The 15,199-nt window shown below is 31.9% G+C and overlaps 1 protein-coding gene across 11 annotated transcripts in view; it reads right to left on the bottom strand.

The window, feature by feature from the left end:
- Positions 1-15,199, bottom strand: part of LOC128872654 (glucose transporter type 1) — a 102,515-nt gene continuing 87,316 nt past the window's right edge. For 5 of the 11 annotated variants that reach the window (XM_054115551.1, XM_054115560.1, XM_054115557.1 and 2 more), the window contains 2 exons: positions 9,619-9,716; positions 2-4,782 (listed from right to left, as the gene is read on the bottom strand). In XM_054115551.1, the coding sequence (XP_053971526.1) occupies positions 4,679-4,782; positions 9,619-9,716 (202 nt within the window). In that variant the 3' untranslated portion in view covers positions 2-4,678. Of the gene's footprint in view, positions 4,783-7,461; positions 8,303-9,618; positions 9,717-12,545; positions 13,001-15,199 lie in introns of those variants that run through there. The other 6 variants (XM_054115550.1, XM_054115549.1, XM_054115554.1 and 3 more) reach the window with 4 other exon arrangements.

Raw genomic sequence — 15,199 nt, 5'->3', positions numbered from 1 at the left:
GCTGGTGCCGAACCATACAATTTGTGCCGAGCAGTTGCATTACAGCGTTCTGTTGCAAGTCAGTCGCCGGCTTAAGGAAGTGCGGCAGTTTGAACGCACGTTGAGCAAGCGAACTAGTGGCGGCATGAATGTAGTTCTGTGCAGATCGCTGGACCACGTGGAGGCAACTAAATGTCTATTGCAGCAAAGGATGTTGTTTCCTATTACAGCACTGGTGTTATTTATTCATGACTTCATTGATACGAAGATATCCAAGAATGAATGTTCTTAAACGGTTCGAGATTCGAGCTGAATGAGAGTTTCAAGTATACGATGAACCGGTGAAGAAAGACAGACTTCTTGGCTTTCAGCTTTGGCAGGTGGCAGAGTAACTTCTCGTGGCACCATTAATTTTCATAGTCGCTACGTCTTCGTGTGGCGCCATTAGTTCGCATGCTCGCCGTCATGATGCTCTGTCTTAGTCTTGAGTTTGGAAAATGTAATCGTTTGGAGCTACAGTGGGTGTAGAATGTATTCGTACACCGATCAATTTCCCAGAAAACTTTTCTGTGAAATGGTGGTTTATTAACTTTTTATAATCAATGATATTTTACATATTCTCGGAAGTCTCTAAGATAGATATAGTCCAAGCAACATTTACTAGTTAATATAATTTGTGAAATTAACAAAAAAATGCGGAAAGTGAGTAAAACTATAGAAACAATAAGTATTTGTACGATTCTTATGACGAACAATTTACAGTAGAATTTGTAACATAAGCACATCAGTTTATTGCTTCGTGGGAATTAGAAAACATTAAATTTTTAGTAAAAAAGATTTAAAAAATGCTGTAATAAAGGAATGAAAGAAGATCTCACCCCGAATAACATCGACATTTATGATAGTTAATTTAATGCTTAGAAGAGCTGCAGTAATTATAAAATCAAAAGGAAATCCTACAAAGTATTAATTATTTATAAATTAATGTGAATTTCGGTTTTTTTAAAATGAATTTTTAGAAACTTAACACTTGTACGAATACTTATTGCTTTTGTATTTCTATCGATTTATTATTTTTTCTTGTTGATTTCTCACTTATACAAAATACCTAATCTTTTCGTACTGTATCTATTCTAGACATTTCCAAGAATATGTAGAATATCATTCTTAATAAAAAAAAGTTAATACATCACAATTCACATAGTTTTTTTGGAAATTGATCGGTGTACGAATACTTTGTACACCCACTGTATATTTTTTTGCTAAACCATTAGATGACTGCGCGAGAATTAAATTGAATCAATGCTTGTTATTTATTTGTCATCCACTATCCAAATTAAGTTTTAATACCGATAGATCGAATATAACAATTTTTATCTGTATAAAACTTTTACCGTCCAATTTAAAAGTCTTTATATATTGGATGAGGTGGTTACCATTTTTGAGAAGAAAGCATATTTGTTGCCTGTATGACGACTGAGGTATTAATACACTCCATTACGTCTTCATAGCTCTTGTTTGTTTGTTTTATTAGAGTATGAAGTCGATCACTTAGACTATAACCTTATTTGGTAGCTTTTCGGAACAGTCCTTTCCATACATGCAACTATAAAAGATGAGCCCGAAATTCTGACACAAAATTTTACGAACCCAACTTTAAACCCAACACAGAACTTGTGATAAATACGAATTAGTTAAGCTATTGTTTTGTAGCATAGCCACTTTGAATCAAAGTCGAACTGCGTTTTTAAATACGTAATAAACTGAGAATATATGGTATTTCTATATAATACTATATGTATTGTAAATTGTGAACAGATTTGTTATATTCGTAAGAAATATAGGTTTAAATTTTAAAGTTAAACCATTAAATTATTCAAGAAAGAAATTATATTACTTTCATAATACGTATAAATCTATTTTTTCTTTATCACGCACATACACACGCAGGCACACACATATATAGTATATATTATAATACATACTATACACTTTGTTTCAGTGCTTTCTTCATCGAAATTTAAGTAACTGATTTACAGTCCACGCCTGTTATATTCTATAAAAAATATTTTGTTACTCTACCAACTATCAGAGAAACAACCATACACGCGAGTCCAAAGATTTAGTACATCAGTCGTCATTCAGGTATCCCGACAGGTTTAATCTCAAAGATGGCTGCCTTTGCATCCTCGCAGAGGTTTTCATGCTTAGTATTTCTAAAAATGAGTCTTGTAGCTTTACAAGCTTGTTCCAAACTCATTCTTACAACACTGTTGACTCTCATGAACCACATAATGCACTTAATATATAGAAATCATTGCAACACTGTTGACTCTCATGAACCACATAATGCACTTAATATATAGAAATCATTGCTCTTAACGCGAATTCACGGATAATTTAAAGACGACGGACATTTAAACACGATAAATGTCGTCAACACTGTGAGCGTGGAAAAGATAGACTCCGTACACGGTTAATTTGGTCGATATCAGATTCGAAACATTCAACGTTAGCTGCGCGGCTAATTTCAGTCGTGAAATTCGTTTCGAATTGAACTGATTAACCCCTTTATGCCAACCCAAGCAACGTTTTTTTTATTCACACCAGTATCGGACAAGTTGCGTCATTTTTACGACATCAACTGTGTAGTTTTCCTTTTATGGGTTATTTCTAAGTTTGGTATGCAACCTTTGATGTCAACGAATGTAATGTTGAAAAAAATGATAAAATCTGGAGTAAAGACTTTTTTTAAAAATTGTATTACATTTGTAACAAAACCGACTGATGTGCATTAACTCATAAGTATTCGTACCCACTTATGTCTATTGGAGAAATTGGCTTAAATTAAATGATAGGTTTGATGCTTCCAAATAAATGTTTCGTTATAAACATGTACGTGAATATACTTTACACGTGTATATATTTATAATGAAAAATGTGTTTAGAAACATCAAACTCATCATTTAATTTAGACCTTTAATAGACATAGAGGGTAGAAATATTTATGGGACTGACTGTATATTAATTGCCCAATTAAAATTTACGGAGTGCAATATTTTTGACGACACAATGACAAAGTGTCACTAGTTTGTATTAGCAGATTTTATTTTATTAGGTTGTCCCAAAAGTTTCTTTCGCTTTATTAATAAGTAATAGATGCACAATAGTTTATGTTTTATGTTACATTACTGAATTGTGTACGATTCATTTTACTCCATTACTGTTATAACATGAATATCTATGAAATTAGATTGTCTATTTATATAAACACGACCACATAAAATAATTGAATGCAACTCGCGAAAGAAACTTTCAGGACAACCTAATAATTTGACACGTTTAATATTCGAATAGCCTCCAGGTTGGGAGATTTCAAACACTTTCAGAGAGAAAAGCTTGGCATTTACTGGCTTAAATTATAATTCAATGTGAAAAGTAGCGAGAGATGTAAGCTTCTGATGGTTCAAACAAAAACTAACAAATGGCTTATTTTTCTCTCTGCTGTTTCATCTAAAATTATTAGAACGATGCAATCATCTTGTGCTCGTCAAAAATCATATGCTCCGAAAATGCTAATTGCAAATAATAAATATGTAGATTCTACTTCCAATTAATAACAGATTCTAAAATAAAAACATTTTTCATTAAGAAAGAAGAAAAAGAAAAAACAAGTAACGCCCATTAAATGCATTGAAATGGGTGGCACACGAAGGGGTTAACGCACAGCGGATAATAATATTACAGTGCAATCAGTTATAAAGACGACGGTGTGATATACAAAATGACGTATAACTCGAATAAATCCTACGAAATTAACGATATAAAAGTGAAGTATATAGATATACACCTTTTTCTCTGGGGTTTTCTTTTTCTCGTTAAATGATTCATCGTCGCATATAGCAATTACACACGTTCTCTATGTCTCTTCGACGTCGCACGAAGTTCAAATTCCCATACAGTGATCACGGTCCAACTCGTTACGCGCGTTTCATCCGAATGCAAATGTCTAGGCACAATCACTTTCGCATCATTTCGTTAGATTTTTTTTTATTTCTCTTATCGAAGATCTCCTCCACCTCGTGGTCTCTCTCTCTCTCTCTCTCTCTCTCTCTCTCTCTCTCTCTCTCTCTCTCTCTCTCTCTCACGATTGTAAATTATCTCGTTACACGAGCCAGTTTATCGCGCGGCCTATTCATTACCTCCTCCGCACTTGCTGTCACTCTATCTCGTTCAAGAAAAATCGTTACGTTACTACCAGGCTCCCCAGGATCCGTGAAACGAAGAAATGCGCGGATCTGGGTGTGCTAAGTACATTCGTTAACGAGAATTCGTTAGCCAGTACCGATCGAATCCGTGCGATTCGAAATCTCGATCGGATCGATGGGTGATTTCGGTTCGGTTCGGTTCGGTTCGGTTCGTTCCTTTTCTTTTCTTTTTTTTTTCTCTGGATTCAGGCACGATTGCACGATACGTCACTATCGAAACTCTCCGTGACACTCCAGCTGACAGTGGACGCGTTAAATGCCCGACGAAAACTATTCCGCAAGAAAGCCGCGCAGGCCTTGCTCCTCTCCGTGATGATCTCGTATAATTGATTTTCCAATGTGAGGCTGTTAGCGGTGAGCAGTAGCGGCAGTGGTATCGACGCATTCATGATCACTAGATTACCGATATTAAGAGGAGCTGTTTCCCATTGTCAGACACCGCTGTTCGGAAAGCGTGGCGGGGGAAGCGGGGGCGGTGGTCTCTCCGGCTGAGCGGGAGCGCCGGAAGATCGTTCTGATCCAGCTGCAAACACAACTGTTCGTCCACATTAAACAGATGCAGATTTTCGATTACACTCGCGTGTACTTGTTTATTAAAAAATTTTTTTTTTTTAAACACTACAATTGGCATTCATCTATTGTCAAACCGTTTCAATTTAAAAGACGACAAACAGCAAGCTTTCTACGATTCTTGTAGAGAGAAATTGTCACAGAGAATTAACATGTTACTTGTACCACGAACGTCTCGTTGAGTGGGTTGTTTTACGATAAACAGATTGATTATTGTAGATACGAGGTTGGGGATTTTCGGGAAACTAGAATATATTGTAGTTCAGGGGAAATTAGGGAGAGAGGTGTTCAAGTCATCGTTCTGCTTGTTTCGAATTTGTTTAAAAAATACAGCATTTCGAAGTGCTTTTTTTAAATTTGCAAAATAAATATTATTTATAAATATATAAAATATATAAAATATATATAAAATATAAAAAATATATATATTTATTTAAATATTTATTATTTTATGTAAATAAATATATAAAAGTGCACTGATGTACACAGCAAAGACTGCCAATAAAAGAAGTACATCGCATGTTTGTATTTTATTTTCATGTTGTAGACGTGAACAATTGTTTTGAATGGAAAATAATATATTTTGAAAGCCTATTCCTTTTCAATGAAAATGAACAAAAGCGATATTGAATAACATCGATAGTTTCGGAGATCTGTACTTTTTAAACAAATGCGAAGCTAGCAAAGTGATGACTTAAGTTCCGCCTAATTTCATGTGAATTACAATATATTTCAATTTCATCAAAATCCCTAAACAGCTACAGAAAATGATCAATTTGTTGTGAAAGTACTCGATCGTTGAGGCATTCATTACTGAACGATGAAAGTAAATATTCAGGCATTATTTACTCCTTAATCGATTATTGGCAATCGTAAGTGGTATCAAAATCGAGATAAAATGATTTTTGTACTGAAATTAAATGTGTCCCCTCTGAATTGTTACAGATTTTTTATTGAACGAGTGTTGCATTAAAGGTTCTTTATCTTTCATTCGTAATTTGAAATTTTCATCCAAATTAGAAATTCGTCCATTATTAATTGGGAACAGAAAAATGATTTTTTTTTGTATTATTAGGATACAAAGTAGACAATTTTTCGAATAGAGTCAAAATTCTATGGTAAACTTATTTATAATAAAATGTAAAAAGTTTCTATACATTATCGATGAAACAACAAGTCCTTCATTATCATTATAAAATGTAAATTTCAAAAGTGTATAAAAGTGTATAAAAGTGATGTACACAGCAAATACTGCCAATAAAAGAACTACATCGCATATTTTCGTTAATTTAAATACACATTTATTTAAATGCCAAAAATATTGAATACAAATAAAATTGAGATAATTCGAATTCATATCCTAATAATGAATATTTTAGTAGAAAATAAAATCGTTCTAATATCCCCAGGACTTTCGAAAATAATAGCCTCTGACATTTCAGAGGGAACAGGTTTAAGATTTGCAAGCGCTATTTACTATTAATTTACTCTTTTATGACAGCGAATGAAACATTTTCTTTTGTTTCTTGCGTATTTATAACAATGTCTGTATACTTTATGACTGTAAGTGTTAATAATTTAAGCGTATTGTTAATGTCTGCATTTTGATGTCTCCGTTAGACCTCATTATTGTAGATGCTTTTAAACTTTCAGTGCGGAACATGAGAAAATTGTTTCTTATTATATAGTAATATGTACGTATTCTTATAAGTAAATGCAAATGAATTTGACTGTTTGTTGCCAGTGTCCTGAAAACATAATAGAAACGTGATTCGTTATTAAAAAATCAACGGTAAATAATTTCACATTCCATGATCAGTGTTTCTCGCACAGTGAGTTTTAAATCCCGAAATGGGTTAAATACTACCTGAAAAATACGAAACATGATAACAACTCCTTAATAATTGTATGAGTATATGAGTAGCTTACGACTATTAACGTGTATACAATCGATACGTGGAATGTACCTATAAAATATAATCGTGTCCATTAGAGTAACGTGATTGTCTTTCAATAGCCTTAAAATTTTAAACATGTGTATCATTTATTTCAAGTTGGACTGATGCCCGGATGATCAGTGGGGAAAAACTGTGCCTTCTATTTTACGTTCCTGTATTTAACCATATAAATAATAAGCCGGGGGATAAAATAGTTTCGAAATAAAGATTGCAAGATATTAATAGTTACTATTTAGAATGTTCTTTTAATCCAAATAAAGTAAGATACATCCATGCGTACATGCACATTGTACATCCATGCTCCAACTGTGGTAGTATTTTCAAGTCGGTTTTACAGTTTCATATAAAAAAATAATAATAATGTGATATAATTTGTTTCTTATATTTTTTTCTCTTTTAATTTTTTTTCCTTTTAAGTTCGATATTTATACGACTCCTCATTCTTTGATGCCTTTACATTTACAGATTGATCCCTGGAGATCATAATGTGTTAATGCGAAATCCATAATGGCCTACCTCCATTTAAACTACTACAAAGGCCAGTGTTAATAGCGCATAATATATATATGTATACTCTTAGAGTGGAAATAAAGCCAATAGATCTACCGATTTCATTTGTAAGAATACTTAAGATTGACTAGAATCAGGTATACAACAGGACAGATTATTATACTGCACACAGATGATAGAAGAGAGACGTATAATATAAATCATAGAGCTTATAATGCTGATTGTGAGTTTCTTGGACTACAAAAGAAAAAAAAAACAATACGATAAAGTTATCGTGTATCTATTTCTATTCACAGTAATCGTTTGTATTTACAACTCGCTAATATTTATATTCACATATGTCGTGGGATTGTCAGAAATATAAGCTCTCTATACAAAAAGAAAAGTACTTCAACTATATTTAACTTTAAATCGAGTGTGTGGTGTATTTCGCTGAAACAGTGTGATTCGTGGGAAAGCCACAGAGCTATATGATCAATGCATGAAATGCAAACAGTTACGAAACGTGAGAGTGAATTTAAGAATAAATAACATGTCTCGTTAATGATCTTACTGACATAACGTCTCCTTGAAAAAAAATATTCCACGATGATAAATTGCGTTTAAATTAACTTAAGAAACGCATTGCCCCGTATCACAAGATGATTATGAACTCCTATCGAATCTCTTACCGTTTAACAATGAAAAATGAAATGACTTAGAAACGAAAAATCGTATCATGAACATTTACAAGGATATCGATGCAATTAAAGTTTAAATCTCTAAGCATCTCAGTTACGTTACAATTTACAACTGGACAAGATTACGGTTTGGTATAGTGGCTTGTTGTCATTTACAATGTGATCATGTTCGATTTCACTCTCCTAAATTCTGCTATTGTCAACACAAAAATATATAGGTAGTGTGATATTGTTCTCTGCTAGGACCACTTGTATGTCTTGTAGTAGCGAAGCAGCAATTGTAATTTTTGATTTTCATATAATCAGCACTTTGATTCCTCTGCACTTTTGAATCATACTGAAAGCAGAAAAGTAATAGTCGCAAATAAATTCAAAACGTATGTATCACAATGAAACTACAAATGAACAAAATTTACAAACATACATAGATGGCATCATGACATGCACAATGACAGGTAGATGGAGTAAGCGATAAGTAACAAACAATTCTTTTAGGGTTTGCAGCCTAACCGAAATGTATATACGAGTACTAGGCTAAGAACATATAATTAATCTACTATACTAGGGAGTATAACTATGATATATCACCACCAATATTTTTAAATGATTCTGACTGTTTAGTTAGTCTGAAATAAAACCAATTGCATGAGATAAAATGCAACTTGAGGAACATTAATGTAAAGTTTGTTATTAATCATATCGTTAGAGTTTATACAATTGATCTTGTCTTTCTACCTGAAACTTCGAACAATTTAAAAATATGGGTGATGGTATACAGTGGGTGTAGAAAGTATTCGTACACCGATCAATTTCCAAAATAACTATGTAAAATTGTAATTTATTAACTTATTTTTTATAAACAATGACATTCTACATATTCTCGGAAATCTCTAGAGTAGATAGACTACAAAAAAAAATAGCTATTTATGTAAGTTGCGAAATTAGCAAGAAAAAAACAATTAATCGATAGAAATGTTGAAGCAATAAATATTTGCACAACTGTTTAAAAGTACTTTGCTGGAAACATGATGTTTTCTAATTCGTACGGAGCAATAAACTAATGTGTTTACGTTACAAACTCTACTGTAAATGATTCGTCATAAGAATCGTACAAATACTTATTGCTTCTGTACTTTTACCCACTTTTCGCATTTTTTTGTTAATTTCACAAATTATATTAACTAGGAAATGTTGTTTGGACTATATCTATCTTAGAGACTTCCGAGAATATGTAAAATATCATTGATTATAAAAAAAGAAGTTAAGAAACTACAATTTTACACAACAGTTTTTTGGGAAATTGATTGGTGTACGAATACATTCTACACCCACTGTATATCATCATCAATATTTTTAAATGATTCGGGCTGTTTATGTGGTCTGAAATAAAACCAATTGTATGAGACAAAAAGCAACATGAGGAACATATTAACGTAAAGTTTGGTATTTGTCATATCATTTCAATTCATATAATTGATCTTGTCTTTCTACCTGAAAGTTCGAACGATTTAAAAATATGGATGGTGCTAAAGAGATCCCTTTGGGAGACGTGTTCGATTTTAGGCAGATTCAAAGAATTGCTTGTCGCATATATGGAAATGGCTATGGTGATAGATGATTGTGGGTGATCTTGGTGAGGTTTTTAAGCCTTACATGAATCAGGATGTGGCTTCTCCTCGGCCACCATCAGGGCTGCACTCTCTGCTGGCGGTATGTGTCCCTCTAATGCATTCACACAGTTTAGCATGCTCCTGCAAAACATCACGCGACTTGTCCAAGTTTCCGCTTCTTCACACATGTCTATTGAATCTTTCCTTCTCTTTATTACATTCCAGATCTTCGTCGAGGGCATCGATTCAACATGCACCGACGTCGTAGGACCGTGAGAATATTTATACCGCGACTTATCAACGTTACGTATCCATTTCATTTTTTTCTTCTTTTTTTTTCTTTTATTAATTTATTTTATCCTAATTGACCTGGATTTGAATGTGATAATTTTGAGGACGTTGTACTTTGTTACAGTACACAATTACGATACTTTCTCTTCGCTATCCAGAAACATTATAACGCCCTTGCAAAGCTACCATTAGTCGAACTTTAATGTCACCCATTTTTTTGTTTTCCATGTTCTACTTTCGTGAAAATATTATTTGTTTCGCAAGGTTACATCTACAGTAACTTCTCGCTTATTATTGAAAATTTGCGTTAGGGATAAGTAGCAATCATTTCAAGCATTGTTTACGTTTATTTTGCTCGGGCAATCGACAGCTGGAGATTTAACGACTGGCCGAACTTCAAAGCGGTACTGGAACTTCGATATTTTGATGATGTATCCTCATGAAAATATTTTGTAAATTGACGACGTTCTTTCGATTATTCTAATTACATGTACATTTATTTTAAATAATAAATATAATATATGAATATATTTTGTCTTCTTTTCTTGATATGAAATCCATACGTGGTTCTCGTTCATTGATAAATTTGATTAAATATTCAGTTAAAATTGTAGTACTTTATAATTCCAACGATTTCTTTTTTTCTTTTCAGTATAATCTTCCGTATTGAAAAGTAATTTGTATAAATTTTTAATATCGGTGTTGGTAAACTATTCCGTAGTATTAACCACTAAAGAGATTGGTTATTTTTAAAAATATTTTATACAAAAATATTCAGTATTTATTACGAGCTTTATATTATGTGAAGTCACTACCTCTATGATGGAATAATTCTCAAGTTCTGTAACAGTAGAGCATTTGACGTTAAGTTATGAGTTAAAATAAAATATTTCTTCCATAGAAAAGTCGGTTAAATTCTAATTCTAAATAGTAAGATATAAAAAAGTAATGTAATAGTAGAATATCTACAGTAGATGTAGAAAGTATTCGTACACCGATCAATTTACAAAAAAACTGTGTAAAATTGTAATTTATTAACTTGTTTTTGATAAATAATGACATTCTACATATTCTCGAAAATCTCTAGAATAGATAGATTACAAAAAAAATAGCTATTTATGTAAGTTACGAAATTAACAAAAAAAAACAATTAATCCATAGAAATGTTGAAGCAATAAGTATTCGTACAACTGTTTAATTTTTAAAACTTGATTTAAAAAAAGAAGAAATTTACATTAATGTTTAAATGTATAATACTCCCTTCGAGGGATTTCCTTTTGATTTTATAATTATTGCAACTCTTGTAAGCGTTAAATTAACTAAATTATTAGTTTAGTTAGTTTATTATTAGTTATTCGATTAGTTATTAGAAGTGGGATCTTCTTTAATTCCTCTTTACTGGAAATTTTATGTTTTCCAATTCGTACGGAGCAATAAACTAACGTGTTTACGTTACAAACTCTATTGTAAATGGTTCGTCATAAGAATCGTACAAATACTTATTGCTTCTATACTTTTACCCACTTTTCGCATTTTTTTGTTAATTTCACAAATTATATTAACTAGGAAATGTTATTTGGACTATATCTATCTTAGAGACTTCCGAGAATATGTAAAATATCATTGATTATAAAAAAAGAAATTAAGAAACTACAATTTTACACAACAGTTTTTTGGGAAATTGATCGGTGTACGAATACTTTCTACACCTACTGTATATAATCTAACCGAAATGTTGTATTAGTAAAGGTACGTCAAAAGTATTTTTGCTTTAACTTGTCAATAAACGAAAACCATATGTTTCAGGCATGATACGAATAAATTATAATACAAAATAGTTCCGAATGAGGTCTTCTTTAGTCTTATTTTCAACATAGAATAACTCCTGCGTTAATCACTATTACTTTCAAAATGATTAAATAATAATATAAAAAGTATTTCTTTCTTAAAAATTCTGCTAATCCACCATCAATTGTAAATAATTTAATTTAATTGGGAGAAGCGTCAATAAATTGCGTAGACTAAATATACAAATATGAAGCATTTTGTATTAGTATTATCACACCGATACGCGTTCGGCACCGCTTTGAAGCATCCTTCAGATAGAGTTACATTTTCTTTGATGCATTTCACTCATTTTCCATATCGTATTCCATTCACTGTCCTCTTCCAGTCGCCCCTTTAACTTTTATTAATTCGGAGAACAAATCCTCCACCGACCCTCGGTTTAAGATAACCTTTCATCCCAACTTCTTAACATTAAGCGAAAAATTACTGTAGATCGTTCTAGGCGCTCGTTTCGCGTGGATTTTTCTCAAGAAATGATAATTCATTTCACAGTTTCTAGCCTTGTAAGATTACAGTGGTTCACTGGCCTGTGTAGTAGATTTGAGACATGTACTTATCGCCTATGCACTTGTCAAACTTCAATAGTAATTACTGTTTATTCCGAATCGTACCGAACAGGAGTCCCCACCGACTCGTCTTTAATTATCGAAATCAAACGCAATTTAATTACGCTGCAAATATACTCTTAACAGACCTTTCCTGCAAGGGAAACGATAATTAGGTCACAAGCTCGATCGGAAATTAACGAAAAAAAATAAAATAAACAGAAGAAGATAAAGAATTCGATTGTCAAGGTCGCACGTACGAATGGAAGTGAAATGAAACCGGTAATTAAATAAACAAACAGATTTATTTTACAACATATAATATATGTATATATATTTATATACGTATGTATACGATGTTATCGGTGATGCCGAAATATTCGTTCATTAATATAATATACTAGTTAACGAGTATTCTAAAAATTGAGTCATAAACGCGTAATCAGTGATTACAATTTTTATCCTTAGAGCAGTTTCGTGCTACGTGTAATGCTATATCGTTGCCGATAACAATTATTGGATTAGATTGACTGGATACGAGAACTCTATAGTATTTAACGTTTTCTCATTTTCATTTTCAGTGAATGGCATTCGATATTCGGATTAAAATCGTTCTCGGTTAATTAATTCTTTTTTTTTTGTTTTTATTATTATGGTTTGTCAGTAGCGTGGGTATGGTTGGCAGTGGTGGCGTCAGATAGGACGGTCTCCTTGCTAGAGTTAGTGGCGAGCTCCTCTTCCCTGCAATATAATAATGTTACATGGCCATCGAGCCTCCAATCGATTGATGTGTCGATTTTTGAGAGAAATCCTAGTTTTGCGTCGTACGTAATAGTATAAGCTTTTACTCTAAGAAAAAACAAAAACGTACAATATGCATCCTACGTTGAGAACAAAAGGGGTCGTTCGTATGATTCCCAACTATAGAAATATTTCCTCCCAATTTTTTGTGAATCTGGACACAACTTAAACTCTGAACTGACTGTCGACAACTTCGAAGCGAGCTGCTCGCTTTATATTGTAAGCGAGTCGACTATTTCAAGGAGTCTTTTTACTTTAAACATTTAAAAAAAAAATGATTTCTTTTCAAAGATGTGGAAAATTTTTAATGTTGACGAAATTATAACAGTTTGAATGTAGTAGTGCACGCATGAAAAATCGAGAAATTAGTATTAATGAATAATATTAATAGTTTGTTATTATTACCACACTTCGGATTATATGCAATTATGATGTACAATACTATGAGAAACATGAATATAATATATAGAATGTATGGTGAACATATTACACAAGTAGTATTTATTGTTATTTCATGGAACATAAGTGCACATACCTGTTGGTTATGTCTAGAATGTGCTTACTATATTAGTTTATATCATAAATGCATAAAATCCGCAGTCTAGTCATTGTCGATATCTGAAGACGTTCAAAATTTGATGAGAGTAATGGATAATAAATAAAACTAATACATAATATATTAGTCGTGATAGTTACTCGATTAAATGATTAATTAATTATATAATAGAATGATTCTATAATTGAAATTCCAAATTTTATTTAACAAGTAATGCATAAACAGTTTCACTAATTCTTTTACTCGTTAATTGTCACTTTCATTTGTTTTCAAAATTTATATTTCAATAAAAAATTTGCCCATTTCTGCCAACGTCTAACTATTTTAATGATTTATTTAAAAAATCCATTTGTCTTTTTGGAGTCAGATTCACCCACCCTTTCGCCCGTGGAGATTCCATCAGAAAACATGTAGCTAGAAAAAAATCTAAAATTGTGTCAAATAGTGATTAAAATTACATGTAAAATTCAGAAAGCCTTCAGTTAGGAAATTTTTTAAATCTCGTCAAATAATGATTAAAGTCACATGTAAAATTCAGAGAACCTTCAACTAGAAAAGTTCTAAAACTTCGTGAAAGAATGATTAAAATCAGATGTAAAATTTGAGCAATCTTCAGCTTATATTTCATGTAAAAAAATTCTCAATTCTCAATTCTTGTTACTTTCATTTTTCGAAATGCTAAAGTGAGAAGACTCCTTAAATTTTTCTTCGACAGAGACGCGAGAGAAAAATATCAATCTGCAGTGGGTGTATAAAGTATTTGTACGCCGATCAATTTCCAAAAAAACTAAGTAAAATTGTAATTTATTAACTTATTTTTTATAAACAATGACATTCTACATATTCTCGGAAATCTCTAGAATAGATAGATTACAAAGAAAATAGCTATTTATGTAAGTTACGAAATTAACAAGAAAAAAGAATTAATCGATAGAAACGTAGAAGCAATAAGTATTCGCACAACTGTCTCATGTTTAAAACTTGATTTAAAAAAAAAAGAAATTTACATTAATTTACAAGTATATAATACTTCCTTCGTGGGATTTCCTTTTGATTTTATAATTATTGTAACTCTTTGAAGCATTAAATTAACTAAATTATTAGTTACTCGAAGTGCGATCTTCTTCAATTCCTCTATTAGAGCCATTTTTAAAAGTACTTTACTGGAAATTTTATGTTTTCTAATTCGTACGGAGCAATAATCTAATGTGTTTACGTTACAAACTCTATTGTAAATGGTTCGTCATAAGAATCGTACAAATATTTATTGCTTCTATACTTTTACCCACTTTTCGCATTTTTTTGTTAATTTCACAAATTATATTAACTAGTAAATGTTGTTTGGACCATATCTATCTTAGAGACTTCCGAGAATATGTAAAATATCATTGATTACAAAAAAGAAGTTAAGAAACTACAATCTCACACAAAAGATTTTGGGAAATTGATCGGTGTACGAATACATTCTACACCCACTGTATGTCGTGTTGGAGGAATAGTTTGAGTGTTACCGATTCCCAATGCCCATCAAGCCAGTTTCGTTCGAACTTCGAGACCGACTTTTATCAATTCGAATCATTAAT

The sequence above is a fragment of the Hylaeus volcanicus genome, chromosome 2 (assembly GCF_026283585.1).
Source record: "Hylaeus volcanicus isolate JK05 chromosome 2, UHH_iyHylVolc1.0_haploid, whole genome shotgun sequence".
NCBI classification, from domain to species: domain Eukaryota; kingdom Metazoa; phylum Arthropoda; class Insecta; order Hymenoptera; family Colletidae; genus Hylaeus; species Hylaeus volcanicus.
This window is presented reverse-complemented; position numbering and strand designations above follow the sequence as displayed.